The sequence below is a fragment of the Chinchilla lanigera genome, unplaced genomic scaffold (genome assembly GCF_000276665.1).
Source record: "Chinchilla lanigera isolate Chin_1 unplaced genomic scaffold, ChiLan1.0 scaffold00014, whole genome shotgun sequence".
NCBI lineage: Eukaryota > Metazoa > Chordata > Mammalia > Rodentia > Chinchillidae > Chinchilla > Chinchilla lanigera.
Genome location: NW_004955415.1, coordinates 926,095 through 946,086, shown reverse-complemented (window position 1 = coordinate 946,086; position 19,992 = coordinate 926,095). Strand labels below are relative to the sequence as shown.

The window sequence follows — 19,992 nt, the reverse complement described above, 5'->3', positions numbered from 1 at the left end:
TGCAAATTAATAGCCTTCTTTGCCACACTTTCTCTCCCAAAGGAAGTGTGAAAATGTGACCTGCTCCCTCTCATATTTGAGCTCTACATTCCCAACCTAATAGTAAGGTTGAGAATTCATCAATTTTTTCTGACAGATTCACCAATCTTTCTCTCACTGAACAAGCAGCTCAACAGTCCTTCACGTGTAGACACTAACTCTTTTCTTACTGTCTTCTTATAATGTTTCTCAAGCCAACTAATGGACTATAAACATTCCAAGGCAGCTGGTGAGCTCATAATTCGCAGCAGGTAGGGCCTACAGCCCTTTTCACCAGGTAGTAGCCATATAAAGACATATACCTCTGCACTTTCAGCACTCATAAAGATTTGTGGGGATTTTTGCCCCTTTGGAGGAAATGGGGCAGGAGATTAGGGTGCTGAAAAGTGGCTGGGCAAGTGTGTGCGACCTGTCTGTTGTGGAGATCCCAAAATCTGCACCTGAGACTAATCAGAGAATGCTATATTCAATTCTTCTTGAGTGAACCCAAGCAGATTTTTGATAGGATGGCCTTCCTGTGTCTAACATCAGCCTGAGGCATGTAGGATACAAAAATGGCCGCCATGAAGCTCTTGCTTACTGTATTCTTCCTTTCACAGTGCTCTGTTCTCATCCGGTAGAGTATATTTCATTTTGTACTTTAAATTGGCCCTTGTATGTTTCTTTTCCTACCTTTAATAAACATAAAACATTGCTAGCTTTTGTACTTGTTTTGTCCAATTCTCTGTTGAGGACAAGAAGAACCTAGAACGAATCTCTAGAAAGAGTCCCTGGCACTCCAGAACCAGTAACAGGGCCAGGTGTTGATGAGGGCTCCCTGTGGGAGCACAGCTGCAGGATTATAGTTACCAGACCAGTGTCCTAATTAACATCACCATGGTACAATCTGGAGCTGGCTTTTCCACAGTTACATGTGGTACACACAACCAACTTTAGAAAGTCTCATTGGAAACATCACGGAAGCTCTTTGGGAGTTGAGAAGAGGATAAACCATAGCAGAAATAGCTCAGTTCCTTCAAAAAAACCTAAAAAATACAAAATGTCTCAGCAATCCTGGATGTCTGGGGTATCTTCAATGGCCTCCTTGTCACAAGAGATCTGAAGCCTTGCTGAGAAATCTCCCTCAATGAAAAGCTCCCACCCTTTTATGACATCTATAAATGCAAAACCTTGTTTTCCTAGGAAACTTTAAATTCCAAATCTCTCTGGTGTCCCTGGTGGGGTGGTGCACCCCTGTAATCCCAGCACTCAGGAGGGTGAGGCAGGAGGATTGCTATGAGTTTGAGGCCAGCCTCAGCTACATAGTGAGTTCAAAGCCAGCCTGAACTACATGCTGAGTGTTTCACAAAGCAAACAAACAAACAAAAAGACACCTCATATCTCTCTGGTATCATCGCTAAACATCACACTTAAGCAGAGATGTAAAGTCCAACTTTTACCTTTAAAGCCAGAAACCTGTTTTCAGGGGAAATAAGAGAAAAAACAGCTACTTGACCATTGGACATTGTTAATGAGAACCCATAATATATGCCTTTGATAGAGGCTATTAGAAGAGCAGCCCAAGGGCTCTGCCCAGGAAAGTAGCATTTCTTCATTTGTTGTTACCTGGCAGCAGATTTGCTTTTGAGGAGAAGATGAGTGAGTAGAGGACTTAAAAGAGTTAAGTGGCTAAAGGGCTCCAAAAGTACTTAACACCAGGCAAAAGACAGAGAGTTTCAGCATTAATTATTGCTTTCTCAATTTTACTGTATGTTGTCATCCCCTCTGTGGACCTAAAGGAAAAAAATGTTTTTCCTCTAGATCTTTTTTTTATTTTTTTTTTTTTGGTTTTTCTCCGGTACCGGGAACCAAACTCACGACCTTGCGCTTGCCAGGCAGGCGCTTTGCCGCTGAGCTAAATCCCCAGCCCCTTTCCTCTAGATCTATGTCTACCAATAAATGCATATAAGTTGTAGAATGAACCAGCTGGTGGTCCTGGGTGGAATACTGTTCATATTGTTTTAACTTCTGATGATCAGTTTATCGGAAGGGGTGCGTGACAGATCAACCTAGACTATAGGCAAAGGATGATTTCTCCACAATCCTGAGAGCATCATAGCACTGGCAACAGGAGTGAGTTTTCTCACAGCCTCTTTTCAACCACCAGAGAACCCCCTGAATTATTGTTAGCATTTTCCTGTCTGTACCTTTGTGCCTCCCTTGGCACAGAACTCTGGAGGTAGAGACTGTGTTACCTGACTTGAACAGTTCTACGGCTCACAGATACTTGCTGGTATGCACTTGTTACCAGCCACTTAGGTTCAGCTTCCTTTGCTCACCCCTGACCCCATCAAAGTAGGGCATATATTTGGGTAAGAAGGATTTATTCAAATTTGGCTCCAAGGAGACGAATGAGCACATGTGCCTCAAATCACCATCTCACCAAGTACAGGTCTGTTGGTGTCTTTTATAATAAGGAATAGTGTGGGAGGGAATACATTGGAATAATCAACGTTTTCAGGTTAGTTACTTCCCTTCCTAGACCCAGCCCTCTCCCTCTCTTGCCTAAGGGAATGAATTGGGCTCGACCTCCAGGTGCCAGGATCTGCATGTTCTGCCCATTTCTCTGGGCAGAGAGGACATGGGGGAGACATTTATGCCCCAGACCTGAGGAAGTTTGGAAGCCACTTGACTCCAAAGGAACAAATTTTAACTTTTGAAGTTCCATTTTGCAGTGCCAGTTACCTATGGATATTTTGAAAATTTAAAATTAAAGACAGCAGTTTCTGTTGCAGGATCTGAGGATGGGACTGAACGTGATGGGGCATTTGGAGAACTATTTTAAAAGTTCTTATTGTGCTATATATAGCTTAAAGGTCACATTTTACACAAAAGTAAATATCTCAGTTGACTAATGCAAGTGATTGAGAGCAAGTTTGTTTATGTCTAAGAAAATTACACAATACAGGAAGCTACAGGAAACTCACATTCTGCCTATCCTCTTTTTTCCAGCTAAATTAGGCTTCAGGAAAGGAAATATGTTTCTCTCTCACAGTGGCCACTTCTAAACAACCTCCAAGGCCTATTCCCCATGGGTTACACTTTGGCAGAACGCTGCTGCTGTCCTGTGCGTGGGGTCATGTGAAATGCTGTGATCTGGACAGTCAGTGGTCTCTCCTTACTAATGAATGCCACCTTTCATATGGTTTCTGCATGGGAAAAGAAGTGCTTATGTTTATTACAGAGTGGAAACAATGGGAATGTTTGGGGAAGTTGTGTGACATACAACTATTTGAACCCCTGCATATTTACTCAGTTCTGGAAAATGACTAGTTTAACACTGGAAGTCTGTTGTCCTATGGATTTCCCTATTATACATCCAGCCATTGACAAGCATAGCTGGAAGTTTCTTTAGTACACTTTCCGTGTTTAATGACCATGTCAGGGCTCTGCCACTGGGTCATTAATAAATCAGTCACTAAATGAGAAATTGCATATATTATGTACCTTACAATATTCACAACAAAGAAATGGTCAGAGAGAACTCCAACTTGATGACTTTGCTTTTATTTACATAACTCTTACATGCTGTACTGTGATGTATAACAGAACATAAAACTACAGTACTGCATTATACAGTACAATCAGCAAAAATTATAATACTGGATAAACAAGGCATGCTGTACAAAAAGACTGAAATTGATACTGAATAGCTAAAAGTTATGATATGCAAAAGAATTAATAAATGTAAATCACTCACAATAAATTTATAGTTCAAATTTGAGGTTTTAACCAAGGTGAAACATCACTTTTTTCTAAAAGAGGAAACTGAAAATGATTGCCTCTACATCCATGTATTCTCTTATTTGTGCCTCTTTAAAGACATTAAAATGACTCTTAGTTTATGGATTTATAGGGTTTTTTTTATTATTGTTATGATTCCTTTTATAAATGGCTGGTCTCAGGACCTTGTTGTCACTGAGAATGGCTACGGCTCACTTTGGGGGAGCTCTGGTCATTACTTTGAATGTCGCTTCTTGGCTCCAGTACAGGTCCTTCAGTCTGTTGGCACAGAACCTTCATCCTGCTGGCACAGACTTTCTAGCTTCCACCACTGACCTTTGGGCCTTCCCAGTGCAGATCTGTGAAACAGACGTGCATGAGACACTGTTGTGGGCTCCTGACCGCCAATTGGACTCTTAGGGGGCTTTGTTATGGGCTCTAGATCTTCAGTTGGACTCATGCAGGACATTAGCATGGGATCCAGGCCACCAGCTGGATTCTTTGAGTCTTTACTGTGCGGACAGATTTCCTACACTCTTTTGTACTTGACTCTTTGGGTGACTATTATAAAATAATCCTATAAATTATGTGTCCTATGTTAAATTATTTCCCTTGCAAACCCTGACTACAACAGATATCATATTTAAGAAAGGCAGTGGTAGGGTTAAGGATGTAGCTTAGTGGTAGTGTGTTTAGCATGCATATGTTAAAGCCCAAGGTTTAGTCCCACCCCAAATGATTTTTTTTAAGCACAGTGAGATAATACTTCACATCCAGAAAAAGAAACAAAATGAAAAAAGAAAAAGAAAAAGAAAAGAAAAACCACCAAAAAAAACCTAAAAGAAAACTACAAGAAAATCCCACAGAAACCTTGAAAGATATAAACTTTGACAAAAATGCAAAAATTTGGCATCTTGTAAATTGCTGGTGGTTATATAAACTGGCGCAGTTTCTCTGAAAACAGTGTGGTATTTCCTTAAAATAATCAGCATAGAATTATCATATGATCCAGCAATTCCATTTTCAGGTATCAACCCAACAGGGTGGAGACGAAGGACTTTGACAGATACTTGTACACCAGTATGGATAGCAACACTACTGACAACAGCCAAAAGGTGGAAGCAATCCTAATGCCACTGAGAGACAAAGGTCTAAGCAGAATGTGAGAATACATATAATGCAACATTATTCCGCTTTAACAAATTTAGTGCAATTGTGATCATACTAAAACATAGATGAGCCCTCACATTATATAAAGTAAAACAGCCAAACACAAAAGGACAGATATTGTGCAATTTCACTTACAGGAGGCATCTGGGATGGACGAACTCGGACAGAAAGTGCTGCAGCGGTTACCCGGACAGAGCAGGATGGTGGCACAACAATGTGAACGCACTGAGGGCCACGTGTGAAAATGGTAAATTCCACATTATAAATACTTAACCCCAATAAAAAAGCTTTCTTTAAAAAGATGTGACTTTTTTTGATCATATAAATCTAACATGCCCTTAACACACTAGCAGTTTTCCACCTGTACTTAGATTTGTCCTTAGGAATTATTGTTCTCCCCTACTGGCTACTTGAAATAAATTAATTTCTCTAGTTCTCAGATTTCTCTTCCATGAAATAGAAGAGTGGAACTGAATAATCTCTGGCTCTTGTTTGAACTGCTATTATCACCTTGGATGATTAAATGGAAAATATTAAACCATTATTCTACTTAAAATAGACTATTTGGGGCTTCCATTTTTGCATTCCAGTTCTCTCAGGAAAGGAACACAGACTGAGTTTATTTTTCCTTGTCAGTTGTACCTTTTGATGCTCATAAATATGCTATTTTGCTAAAAGCATAAATAGTTCATAAAGATTTTGAAAAATTTCTTAAATATAAAATATTTTGAGAAAAAAGCTATTTTTATCACATAAATTGTGAGCTTGACATGATTGCATATTACCTATATTTGAAGTACCAATGACAAAAAAACAAAATACCTCTTAATGAAATGCAAAACCTTTTGCCTAAACTTGCATTTTGTGAGGTTCACAAGTCCAAGTCCTCCCTGGACAATTTAGCAAGACCCCGTCTCAAAAAGAGCTGGAGGGTTTCACACAGCTTTCCCTGACCTTAGCCTGGGGCATGATTCATGGATTGAAGCTTACAGTCCTTTGGCCAGAGAAAAATCATATGACCCTACATAACTGCCCAGAGGCTGGGAAAAGCAGGTCACACATATATTCAATGCACATTTAATGTGTCTGCCAAAATAAGCTTCTGTAGTCTGAGCAGTTAGACAGGATCTGAACTGATCAAATCCGGAGAATTTAGGCCATGGGATACACGCCATTTCAAGATAGCTGCTGTGTTACTTCCTATTGCTACTCTAACAAATTACTATAAATAGCAGTTTAAAGCACACAAGTTCATTATTTTAGAGCTCAGAAGCCCTGTATGGATCAGTCGCTCTAGGTTAAAGTCAGTCAAGGCGCTGGCAGGGCTGCGCTCTGGAAGTTTTGGAGACAACCTGAGTCTGAGCTGTCATGTTCCTGGGGTAGCCACATTCATCAGCTCAGGCTCTCTCTGCCTCTCTCTGCATGGCTCTGATGGGTGTTCTTACCCACTCTCTCTCTGACCACAGTCAGGAGCGGTCCTCTATTTTCAGGACCCATAATTTTTCAGGACGTTTTTCAGGATGATAATCTAAGACGAAGTAATACGCTCACAGACGCCGGGTTTTAGGATGAGAATAAGTTGGGGGAGGGGTTATTATTCTGCTATAATAGTCACTTTTTGTCCGGATCAAATGTACTCATTCAAATGCAATGCTAATAACTGGCTGCCACCTCAAAACAATACTGCAGGCAGCAGTCCTCCCGGGCACTTACTTCATTCACATTTTCTACTTGGCTGAAGAGGAGTTTAACATCAGCTACATCATTTGCCGTTCGCTGCCAACAAAGATGTATGTTTCACGGATGTACACAGATAGGAGTGATGTGAAAACCGGGGGTGATGATCAAGCCAGGGATGTTTTTGAAAGTAAAGTGAAGAACATGTCATGAACTGAACGCGGGCAGGAAGTTTTTCTTGTTTTGTTTTTGTTTTGGTTTTAAAGCATGTTGCAAATGTCAGGACCTAGATCCAAGAATGGAAAAAACTGTTTTATGGCTTCTGGCTGTTATGTTCTTTCTAGATTGTTTGGTTATTGTTGTGAAAAGAAAGATTTACATTCCTCAACCATTACTCTTACACATTACAATTATTCATCATATTAGAATACCCGTACACTGGAATTTAAAAGATATTATTAAAATAGTAGAATTCAAGGTGTGGTATTTCAATTACAAAACATGTATGTGTATAAATATGTTTACATAGAGAGAGCTCTAATACACAAAAACCAATATATTGTTAGAACAATAGGATCAAGGATAATTTTTATCTTGCTTAAAATTTTGGTTAATATTATAATTTATGAAATGCTTGTTACATGCTATGTTTTTGGTAGTGATAAGATTCATCAGCAGATATATAAGGATACACAGAACTACACAGTGAGACCCTGTCTCAAAATCTAAAAAAAAAAAACCAAAACAAAGGTATGACAACATACACAAAGATGAGGTTCTGCAGTCAGTTCTGCACATCTTTATTTTTTTGTTTGTTTTTTGTCTTTCTTCTGGTACCAAGAATCGAACTGATGACCTTGCGCTTGCCAGGCAGGTGCTGTACCACTGAGATAAATCCCTAGCCCAACCTTAACTTCCTGTCCTGCACATCTTGATGATAGCTCTTTGTTGAACTTAAAAGGGTCATGAACTTTCCCACTCTGAGGCTGAGTGTGGCCATCTGCCATATTAAACTTACTGCTTTTCTAACTTAAGCTGTATTTTTTGTTTTGTCTTTTGGTTTTTGGGATGGGTCTTGCTGCATAGTTCAGGCTGGCCTCCAATTCATGGCAATCTTCCTGCCTTAGCCTCCCAAGTGCTGGGATTACAGGCGTGCACCTCCATGCCAGGTTTAAATTGTATTTTAGATGGAGGGAATTATTCAGAAGAGGCTTCCAGAAACATCTGATTTTTCAGAGGCTTGAGGTCCTCCCTCATTGCAGTGCCCGGGAAGCTGCCAACCAAGGGCTGCAAATGTCCATTTCTGCAGGGTCTGGTCAGGTAAGTGTGAGTGTAAGAAGTGGCCTCCTGAGGATTATGTTCAACTCTGTTGCCTGGGTCCTATCTCAAGGAGGCCATACAACCCTGGCTGTTTCTCATCATTCATGAAAGCAAACCTGTGTGACCAGATCATCTGAATTTTCAGAGAAAGCAACAATCTGAATTGCCCAAATCCACAATTTCTGGATACTTAAATCTAAAATCCTTAACAAAATGCAGTCAAGCTTTGAAAAGACCCAGTGATCTAAAACATTGATTTTTACACTTTAATTATACTGCGTGTCAGTTGAAACTTGTCAGTTATGGCAATTCCTGGGGCCCACCTCAGATATTTCAATTGAGCTGGTCTGGGATAGGTACATTACATTTGATAGGTGTAAATTTTTACCCTTCACTCAAGGAAAATTTTATGATCACAGGATTATCAAATATATCCAGTGAAGTTGGGTATGGTGCCACATGCCTGTAACCCCAGCACTGCGGGAAGCTAAGACAGAAGATTACAAGTTTGAGTCCTGGGCAATTTAGGGACTTAGACTCTGTCTCAACCCTCCTCCAAATATATATATATATATATATATATGGGTTGGGGATGTAGCTCAGTGTGAAGACATTCCGTTTAATCCCCAGTACAAAAAAACAAACCAATGAGGCACTGGGCAGAATGTTTCACTGCTATCCCATCTCATCGTGTTGAGGAACAAAACCATCAGCTCCTGGACCACCTGCCGCAAGCACTTCCAGACCTTTCCTCGTGGCACAGCACCTACTCTCCAGCTCCCTGAGCAGGAGGTATGTGGGCAGGGAGGTCAACGAAGACTGATTTTTGTTTGTTTTTGCCTGATTAAGGCTGGGGATTGTTCTGGTTATTATCAGCTAGTTGAGTCTTTGGCCTACATGCTGAGATATGCCTCAGGGACCCTTAGAAAAAGATGAGACCCTTAGAAAAGTTTACAGATTCCATCCTAACTATATTGATATTTCCATCTATTCTTCATTGTATTTGACATGTTTTCATTTTAGAAAACAAAGTTATTGATTATCCGTTCTCCGTGTTGACCAATGGCACAGAATGGCTGCTCCTGGAACTCAGGAGTTGGCTTGGCAATATTTATAAACGAGACAATTAGAAATAACACCGAATCATGCACAGTCAGGGGCTCAGAAATTAGGCCACCCTAACGATCTGGCTGTGGTCAGTCTGCACAGGCCCACAGGGCTGCAGTTGCTCAGTGCTGAGGTTTGCAATGAACCATCAAAAGCGTGGAACGGAACAAGCGAGGGGTCACGAGGGCCTGGCTGGGAATGGGAAGGAAGTTTGGATTTGCTGCTCTCCCTTCAGGTCTCCTCCGACGCCGGTGCAAAGGCAACCTGCTTTTCATCTCCCAATCCCTCAAAAATTATTTAATTTTTTGGTTTTTATTTTTAATTATGGTTGTTTTTCCTATCTAAACTAATGACTCTCTAATTTTCTCTATTTTCAGATTATTTATATTTGTTTGCTTTTTTAAATCAGTCAGATTCAGTAGGGACTTGAGTACATTTCAAGGGACCCACGGTCTCATATTTTTCATCAACAAAATCCTTCCTAATCATTAGTAAAAAATACAAAAGAGAGATGGTAGTAAAGTTTGTTAATAACTTCCTAAGCATCCCTTCCTGGGCTTGTATCTGTCCAAAATAACCGTGAATCTTTTGTAACTATTCTTTAGGGAAGATTTTCCATGACATTACCTATACCTAGAAGTGTCACAATTAAAAAAAAAATTAATCTTTAGAAATATCTTAGTTAAACAACACAGAATGAGTTTTATTATACAAGTTCCATGGAGATGAGGAATTCTTCCTTTTTATATAAGTAGAATGCTCAATTTTATTATATGGAATGAAACTGATTATAATTTAGGCCAAGTTCCATTGTTTGGGCTAATTATATTTCTGCTTAGAAAGTAACTTACACAGACCTAAATATTAGTTTAACCAAATTATGTGTTCCTTAGGGAAAGAAATTTTATTCTGAACACAGTGGTATTTTCCTCTCTTTTGCTTTTTCTTTTCAGACAAGGGACTATTTAGTAAGATCTGAGGTACAGAGAAACTTCAATTCAATTTAGTAACTTTTAATAAAAAATTAAGAAAGCCTAATTAAACAGAAAAGTTTGCTATATTCCCTTTACTTGTAAACTTAAGCCTGTTCCAGAAAGTCACCCAATTCTGTCCATAAGGACATGGCTGTGAAACTTTGACAAGTTTTTCTTAATTATACATGCGTTTGTGGTAGTTTCTAGATAATATTTAATGTATTTCATGTTTTTTCTCTTTGAATACAAAATCCTTGCACTAGATCTCTGTAAGCATCTGTATGCCCATGGAGAAATGGAATATATTACAAAAAAAACATCCAACAGGCTATACTGAGTTTTGACCTTCAAAACTGGGTCACGCAGCAAACCATGTGTGGCAGATGGTATTTTCCAGAGATATCCACAGCAACATGTCCCATCCCACATGTCCTTCTGAAATGTGAACTTGCCACACCCTATCAAGAGATGCAATCTATTCCTGCTCCTTCAAATCTGCCTTGGCCTTACTGGCACTCTTATAACGAAGAGGATAAATATTTCCATTTCACATATATGTCTGCCTTTAGGGTGAGTTGAAACTTACAAACTGCTTTGTAAGTGTAGCATGGCTTAGAGGAACAGACACCTCTGGGAAAAGAAAGAAACACTCATTGTGCCCAGAACTGCCAAGAATTTTTTCAATACAATTTTATAATGTTATTCTGCTTTTCAAGCAATGAGGAAACTGAGGCACAGCAAAAATGTTAGGGTTAATAAAGCTTGGATTTAGATCTCAGTTTTTTTGATTCTGTCCATTCTGCACTCTTTCCCTTGAGAACTAGATATTCACAGTAAATATTAAAATGTCTCTGATATGTGGTGATTAAATCTGCACGAGACACTGGACTCCTAGGGCCTAGAGGATAGAGCAGGCCTCGGTCTTTAAACCCAGCTCTTTCTGCTGTTTACATTTATGGCTGGAATTTAGCGGAGGTGTTTATGTTCTTTAAATTCAAGAGCGGGCCCTCTGGCTTTGTGTCTGAGCTTCCTCCCATCATTTTCTCTTCTGCAAATACTTTGTGCATTGTCTGTGCTGCTGCAGGTCATGGCCCACAGTCACAGTCTTGGGATAGGCCTGCTTTTTCCTCAGAAATGTCTTAACTTTTCCACCACTTTCTTCAACACCTTCCTCTCTACAGGGAAATATCTGCTTAGAATGGCTGTTTGGGGACTCTCTTTGCACTTCTGGATTAAAATATTACTTTTGCTCCTTGGAAATAAGGTCCCCCATCCCCATGTCCTACCTTGTAAGGAAGGAAAAGAAGAAAGCAAAACAGAAATAAAGACATATTCTGTAACAGGTGAAACCGAATTCAAAACATGTCCGCGACTCATTCCTCATTCATGAGTGAGAAATTTTCTTCTTGAACAATGAATCAACTCTAAGAAGCCCATTCTCTAGCTGATACCACTGCCTTCGAATCAAGAACGGCCCCACAGAGAAAGCAAAACTGAGATCAGGGACCTCTGCTCTCTGTGATATATGTCCTCCTTAGCTATGCCCACGTACCGCAGAGCCACAGCGGTTACCGAGGAAACCACAAGTCCATCAGAAATACAGTATTGCTATAGATGTTCCCTGGAGCCATTTTGGTCAGGGTGACCTCTGTCTTTGTGCATGTCCTCTCCAGCCCCATCATGCTGGGGAACTAAAATGGGCTCCCCTGGGGCTACTGCTTCTGCATCCCCATGTCAGGGTCAGAAAACTTCCTCCTGGTCAGAAAACTTCCTGCTGGGCTGCGTTTCTGCCAGTTTCCCCCTTTTTCCCTCTCCCCTCCTCCCCCCTCCCACACTTACAAAACAAGTCTTCTTATTGTGGCTCAACATAGGTAAATTTCAGGGTTCTCTCTTTTCTTTAATTACTGTACCTACAAACAAAATTATATGGAGAGCTTTGAATCAATGAACAAAACCAGTGTTTCTTCTCTATTAGCTCACATGTAAACCACATTATAGTGTCTTTCAGGCCATCAAAATATATGTTAACATATTTTCAAACTGTCAGGTTCCTAAGATCCTATAATCAAAGAACTGAATTTAACTCTTTCAAGCCATTATTGTTATATTACCCAGTACTTAAGCTTCTCATTTAATGCCAATGACAATCTTACTTACTGGAGAGAATCTTATTCACTAATTACTTCTGCAGCACATTAACTTGCATTCTGTATTATTAAAATTACTTTTGAAGTAAAATTCATTATAAATTGAAGGTATATGAAATCTCTTCATTTTCTAATTATTTTTTCAAAAGTTATTTTATAAAGCAGAATACTCATTCTATGACAAAATTTTGAAAGGAAAAAAGAAATGACAAATTCTCTAAAGGCTTATTTCTAAGAGGAAAAATAAAAATACTAGATACACTCTTTATCCAAAACTGTGTTATTTCATATATACTCAAGGATCTTTTTCATTAAATAATATTAAACATCCTTCAAGTCTTTACCTTTTGATTAAGAGTGGCCTGATTAAATATGCCTGCTTTAAATCAAACATTGCTCTATTAAAAGCACTTGAGAACTATCCTACTGAGAATACTTTGATGAAGTTTTCGCCTTCTTTTATTTTTTCTAATGTAGTGTTGTATACAAATAATATATCCCTTTTTGGCAACCTCTGTCCCATAAGAAGTGAATCTTTTTGATGTTGCTTAAATTTTAAAAAACAGAACATAGACTTTTCTTCTAAAATTTCTCTTAGTAAATTTGAATAGATCCTGATGCATTAAAGCATATGAAGCCTAATTCAATAAAATGGACTCAACTACAGTCCAGTGTGAGGAATCTACTGTGTAACAGTATTTATTTCACTTGTTTGTTTTAGTAAGAGTCCGTTTAAAAGGTACAGACAAGGAAATATAAACTCTTCTAAGAACACAAGTTTTAGGAAAGAAACAAAAAACAGGGGAACCAAAATGTCAAACTAGGGGTTGGGGATTTAGCTCAGCAGCACAGCACCTGCTTGGCAGGCATGAGGTCATGAGTTTGATTCCTGGTACCGGAAAAAAAACAAAAAACAAAAAAACAAAAAAAATGTCAAACTAAAGTTACAAAAATTTCTGGTAGACTTGGTTCATAAAGGAAATATTTTTCAACCCAAAGTAAGGATTTTTTAGAAAGAAGCACAAAGTCAGTAAGTAGATATTCTAACTATACTAGCACCTTGGTGAAAACGTTCTGATTGGGCAATACATTTAGGGATGTATTACTAAAACTGTAGGAGGCATTCATTCTACATTTCCTTATATCTTTTTTATTTAATAAACAACAAGCACAGAACATGGAAACAAAAGGGAAAGAATCAAGAACTAATGTAGAAAACTTGTGTTCTTTGAAATAAGGTGAAGAGAATACCAAGATTAAGGTGTGGAACATATGGGCAGAACTAAACAAATGATAATAACCTTTTTCTTCGATGTTTAAAAGTAATGAATCATCTTCATTAAAAATTGAAGTTCCTGCATCTCAACATAGACACTAAGTCAGAACCTCCTTAGAACAGCCCTAGAAACTTAAATTTCACTCAACCTCAAATAACTTCTATGTATGATAATCTCTGAGAACCAAATAAACCCAACTTAAAGACCTTTTTAAAAATCATACAAAATCTGACTGGGGATGTAGCTCAGTAGTAGAGTGCTTGTCTAGCATTTGTGAGACCCTGGGTTTGATCCTAGCACTGCAAAAGCAAACATATAAACAAAGTCCCTGAATCATACAAAGCTGATTGCTTAATAATAATCCTCCTTTAAAATGTGTGTATAGTCTAAAATCAAGCTGAGAAGCCAATAATAATTAGTAATGTTTTATGTGAAGTTATGCTACTTTTAACCTAAGTATTTCTTTTCTTATAAATCTTGCTATAGATTGTATTTTTGTACTTGTCTCAGGAAGTAACTAGTAAATACTCATTAAATCTTTCTAAAATGGGAAAGGTCATAGTTGAGAGAAATCTGGGTTCTGGAGCTTTCGGTCTCCCTGGGTTTGGGTTTTTCTCTGCTCTAAAATGTGGGCTTGAATCTGGTCAGGAGTTCTAGAGGTAAGATCAATGTGTAGACCTGGCCTGGGTAACTCCATCAGGAATCATAAGAGATGGGGCAACTAGAGAGAATTTGTTGCATTTGAAGGAGGGACCACCGATAAGTTCTAACCAAAGTTTGCCAGCAAGAATCCACAAACGATTTCCAGATCATCCAGGTTTGCGAGACAATCCATTGCAAGATTGTTTCCATTGACAATCTTGTGCGCAGTATGAAATCTACTGATTGTTAAGTGGTTGAAACTATTGTAACATATCTAACATACAGCACAGGTCAATCCTTAAAGGATTACTTGAAACACTTTGATTTGCTGAATTTAACCCATGAACAAATTGTGACCTTGTAAAGATCTTTCTAATTCTAAAATCTCACATTCCTCTTACCTTTCTGAGCCATCCAGATTGCCATTTCTACACTGGTAACTTCAGGTGCCTGGAAACAGTCCAAGTGGTAACTAGGAGATTCTAGTTATAGACATTTCCTGGTTGACTTAGATTCATATTACTTTTCAAAGGGACTATCCCAAGAAAGTATTTAGTAGAACAGAGGCCTGGCTGCAGAAAGTTAAATTGTCCATCCTTATTTAACATGCCATGGTCAATGACTATGTCCATACTCATGAACTAGAATTAAGACAGGATGAAAATATCTGGGCATTCAGATTGCTGTGATTCATTAAGTGTATCCTGTAAGTGGTAGAGCCTGTATTTCCATGTCATACACACATATAATGGAATAACTAAGTAGAACAAGTAACTAACTATTTCAGCTTTGCTTACTCTTTTATAAACTAAACAGGCTTAAACAATTTCTTTACCTCTCTGCTATAATTCATTTTATCTTTGAAGGTTTGGATTTTTTGGTCTTAAGTGTTACAGAAATCTAATTCAATCTTAATAAATTTTAAAAATGGGTCCTGGTATAATTATTAAACTGAATTTGGCATACATACCCATAATATTGATACCCCACCTCCATGCATATTTATGGTTAAGTATGGACTATTCAGTTCAGAAAGATTCCTTCAGCTGCATTTGTAAGCTGTATTTCTCTGAAGTTAATAGGTTTCTATCCCTGTGCTGAACTATCCTTTTCTGTGTTGTTGATGTTCTGGAAAAATGACTAAATTCCATTTGGCATTTTATACAATACTGACTCATTTGATATTTCCAGGTTATTAAAGACCTAAGTATTTATAGAATAGTAGAATGACCCCTCCCTCACCCCCTTTTTGGGAAGAGATCCATTGACTGGAGATTTCTGAAGGTATACTGAGAACACTTGAAGTAAAGTGGTTGTCCCTACCCTGTCACTAGCCCCAGCAGTTTGGGCAATCAGACATTTATTGATTTTCTGTGCACCATATATTTTAGGTACATTGCTCCGAATTTCTAGGCCACCCTTCAAAGCAGCTTTTTGATCCCCATATTACATTGAGAGAATTGAGATTCAGAGTGTGGGTGACTGAACTGGCAAGTGAACCTAATTCTGCACAGTTGCACATTCTCGTCATTATTTTCTGGAGTTTCCCTGTGCAGCAGAATGGAGAGCAGGTTTCTGGCTCCCATTTTTTCATCTGTAAAGCCTGGGAGGTAGACAAGGTGATCACAAAGGTCTGTTTGACTTCAAACATCCTATGCTGATATTTTACGGAGTTGTACTGCAGAGAAGGTGACTCATTCTTGGGCGAAACCCCCTTCGGATGTTTGCAGTTACCTCTGATTCTGGCTAAGATTTTCAAACAGGATGTTGACAGATATACTTAATATTAATCTTGTCTCTTGTGGCATTTGGATTTCTGCCAATTCTTTGTCACTTCGAACAATGGACAGCATTATTTTCTTTGCTTTTATTTTCACATAAACCTACTCTAACTCTTCCTAACCTTGAGCTATGAGTTTGTATTTAACCAGGATCTTGCCTTTAAAAAAATTTCTTTTTATTTGCACACTTGACAAACTATAATAAATATTTTGAGTACTTTTATATATTCATAATTATTTGGGCCATCTTTATAACATTATATAAAATAATTCCACATATTTATAAACCTGGCAAATAGTGAGAATATGCTGGGAGAAGCCCACTGCCTTCTCCTGTCTACGTTGCCCTTTGCCAAGTGTCTACTGAGCTAGTAAAGATAAAATTTAAAATAGTTTCCACATCATTGATGTATCTGAAATCTATATGCATACTTTTTTTTGCGGTTGCTGGCAATGAACCCAGGGCTTTGTGCACAATAAACATAAGCTCTACTGCTGAACTAAATTTCCAGACTTAATGGGTTTATAATGAGAGTACATTTTGAGTTCACATACATTGTTTTAAGGTATTTGACTATCTAAATTATATCTCAACTAGTGTCAACATCTTAGATTCTAAACTAGTTTCTATATAAATTTAGGAATGACTTCATGGATAATATTTCTGTTCTGTTGGTTGAATTCGCGAATTAATTTTTTCTGATGTAATTAGGAGTACATGGTAACAAAACAACAAACAACAGCCCACTGATCAACAAGATTATTTACCTTTTCACTTGAGATAATATGTTTCTATGATGTTTAGTGTCTAATTTTGGGGCTCTCTCTGCTGTTTTAAAAATGTAATGACATCAAATAATTGTACAACTTAATTTTTATATAAATAGCTTGAATTTAAAAATTTCAAATAGTTATCATAATCAACCTTCTTACTAGTGTGAAATATCAACTCTGTTGAAATAATGTGTAAATAGTGTGAAATATCAACTCTGCTGAAATAATGACAACTCTGGTGAAAACCAAAATTTCATTGGGGAACTTCTTTATGCAGTGCCACAGTACTGCATATTGTGGGAGTGTATAAACATGCTAAAGATATAATATGTGTCCTCAAAAAGTTTACGGTCCAGACAAAAAAGTAGTAAGATAAATGAAAAGGTGATGAATGCTATTAAAATAGTATGCATAAGTGTGGAAGGGGAAACACTGACGATCCAGAAGAAGAAAAGGACCTAGACTAAGTGCTACAACTATTTCCAAATTCTATAGAAGAGGATTCGGCAGGTTGGACAGAAGACATAACCAGTAAGGATGAAGGAAAGGCTGAACTGTGTGACTGACAGAGGTAAAGAGTAGAGATGTGTCCATACGAAATGGGTCTTTATGTTGTATTATGATGCTATAAGTTCAGGTAAGATGAATGTTGAAAAGTTTACATTGGGCCTGACATCACAAAAATTTTTGGGAACCTTGGTTAGAGCACTTTCAGTTGAATATTTTCCTCTCAATGGGGTGGGTTTTGACAGCAGATGGGAGGAAAGTGAAGACAGTATGTGGAGATAATCTTTTCACATTAGTTTACGTTACTCTAAGTTAAGAGTGGGACAAAGGGACTGAGTGATGAGATGTCAAAGAAAGTCTCTGAAGAGATGTGACATACCAACATGCTGTTATGATATGAGCATGACTAGAAGAAAGGAATACACGATACTAACCTGAGAAAGGTTAAATAACTGACCTACCTGGGGAGATGAGAAGGGCAGGTCTAGAACACTAGTGGAGACCTTGAAGGGAGTGAGGACTCTTTCTCCACGCTGTCAACTGAGGAATGGATAAAGAAGATGTGGTATTTTATACAATGGAGTACTACTCAGCCATAAAGAAAGATAAACTCAAGGGTTTTATAGGTAAATGGATGCAACTAGAGACCATACTCGTAAGGGAAATAAATCAGACTAGCATGTGTAAACACCATATCGTCTCCCTAGTGTAAGAAACTGAAAGAGAAAATAAAATCTGAAAGGCACAATAGATATTGTGAAAGGGAAGGAAACTGCTCAGAAGGAAAAACAATTGGGATGAAGGAAAGGAGAAAAGAAAGAAGGGAAAATATATATATACATACACACAAGATAGCTAAGATAATTGTACTACTACTTTCTATTGGTTTATTGAAGGGAACAGTTAATGTTTAACACTTTTGATCAGTTTCACATGCCTGTATCTGGTAATTTGAACAACTTTGAAGATAACAATATGCAATATAACAACCATTATTGAATTCTTATTATCTTGTTTTGAAATTCTTTATTGTTTTTAATGTTCTTTTAAAATTTTTATTCTCTATAAAATAAAAAAAGAATCCAGGGGAAGATAGGAAGCAAGAATTTGGGTTTGGTGTTGCAAGAAGCAGAGCTGATTTGTGTCCTCTCAGGGAGCCACAGATAATGTCCCTCCATTGGGTATATGTCAGACAGAGAAGGAAGCTTAGGGAGAGGCACACACATAGAGAATAGTTGTCTGCAGTGTAAAAAAGCAATCTTCTACAAAAAAATCATGCCTATTTTGCTGGGCAAAGCTATATTCTTAACTGAGATCTAGAATTATGCCAACAAAGTGAAACCAAGCTTGCAGGAGTGGAGAGCAGGGAGCTTCTACCAGATCTATTGTCAGGCAAGCCATGAAGTGGACGTGAATGTGTGAAAGGGAAGTTTCAAGAAATAAATCTTGAAAGACATGTTGAAGCCAGTTCATGAAAGGTCCTAAGTATCAGGCTGAATTTGTGAGGTTTGTTTCACAGGCAATGAGAAGCCTTTGAAGAATTTGTGACAACTAGAATGATATTACCAAAGCTGACCTCCTGCATAACCAGTCTGCTCTTAATATAAAGCACTAAGGTAGTTAAAGAAAAGAAGACAGAGCAAAAACATTTGTGAAAGGCCAGGAATTAGGTAGTGAAGGTAAACTACAATATGGTGAACTTGAGCCACATCACTAAGGTTAAATTTCTAAGAGTTTTGGATATCTGTGATAACCAGAATAACTTGGTAGGAACATCAGGCCACATGGGAGAGAATGCTACGGGCTGGACCAGAATTGGGCAGGATATTACCTAAACCAACTGGAGGCAAACATACATCAAGGAACATACTGATTAATCAAGGAAAGCAATGAGAACCTAGAATGGACTTTAAAAACCACCTAGAATGGATTTTAAAAAGTCATTAAACTGTGGATGAGTACTGGGGCTGGAGGCGGTCAGACAGAGTTTAGCAAGTAGTACATTATGCACAGGTCAAAGTGGCTCAAGGGCTAGGAATGGCCTATCATGGATCAGGCACTGGTCCAGGGCTCTGATCTGGACAGCAAGTCTCTCCAGTTTAATGAGCAGAATACAGAGGGTTTGGAATTAGTGTTCAATTCAGTTTTACAGAATTGGTCCATTTACTGACAGAGCTCTGATTTAAACACTGAACTCTATAATTTAAGTCTTCTGAATATATGTTATGGCATCTATATGCATTGAAATAGTAAAGCTAAAAGGTATAAAATAATATAGTTAGACATAATTAAAAATAGCATATTGCAATATAGTATAAAAGAATCAGTAATATTTCAAAGTAATCTCAGTATTTGATAATCTTCTTAAACTTGGGATCCAAAAATTGTACCAGTCAGCAATTCCGTGGGTATCACCAGTAATCTGAAAATACAATCTCTTCACTGGTAAGTCTGCCACATGAGTCATTTTAAATGTTACAAGCAAACTCCCTCAACACTTCATATTAGGAAATTGTATGCCAAGAAATGATCCCAGTAAGTTTTATTCAATATCTACCCATCCACTCTTTCACGACCATCAGACATCAGGCACCGAGTTGAGCTGAGGTGACAAGAATCATAAACATCTCTGTTTCTCTTCAAGAACCTTACAGTGTCACGGTGAAGACAGACAAGCAAAGAGATGCTATGACGGGTGTTATGACTGAGGTGTGCACCAGGTTATAAACACACAACTCGGGATGACAGAGAAAGGGTGAGACAGCAGCAGTGTGATGGAGGTAGTTACAATGATTCCCTGAAGACAGAGGGGATC

General features: G+C 38.2%; 1 protein-coding gene across 7 annotated transcripts in view; it reads right to left on the bottom strand.

The window, feature by feature from the left end:
• Window positions 1–19,992, bottom strand: part of LOC102004923 (spindle pole body component 110-like) — a 192,153-nt gene that overhangs the window by 34,016 nt on the left and 138,145 nt on the right. Inside the window, exons 6-7 of one of the 7 annotated variants that reach the window (XM_013512194.1) lie at window positions 17,639–17,717; window positions 11,938–11,959 (exon numbers count right to left, since the gene is read on the bottom strand). The exons of 4 other annotated variants lie outside the window; for them this stretch is intronic. In XM_013512194.1, the coding sequence (XP_013367648.1) occupies window positions 17,662–17,717 (56 nt within the window). In that variant the 3' untranslated portion in view covers window positions 11,938–11,959; window positions 17,639–17,661. Of the gene's footprint in view, window positions 1–11,898; window positions 11,960–17,638; window positions 17,718–19,992 lie in introns of those variants that run through there. 2 more of the 7 variants (XM_013512193.1, XM_013512195.1) reach the window with 2 other exon arrangements.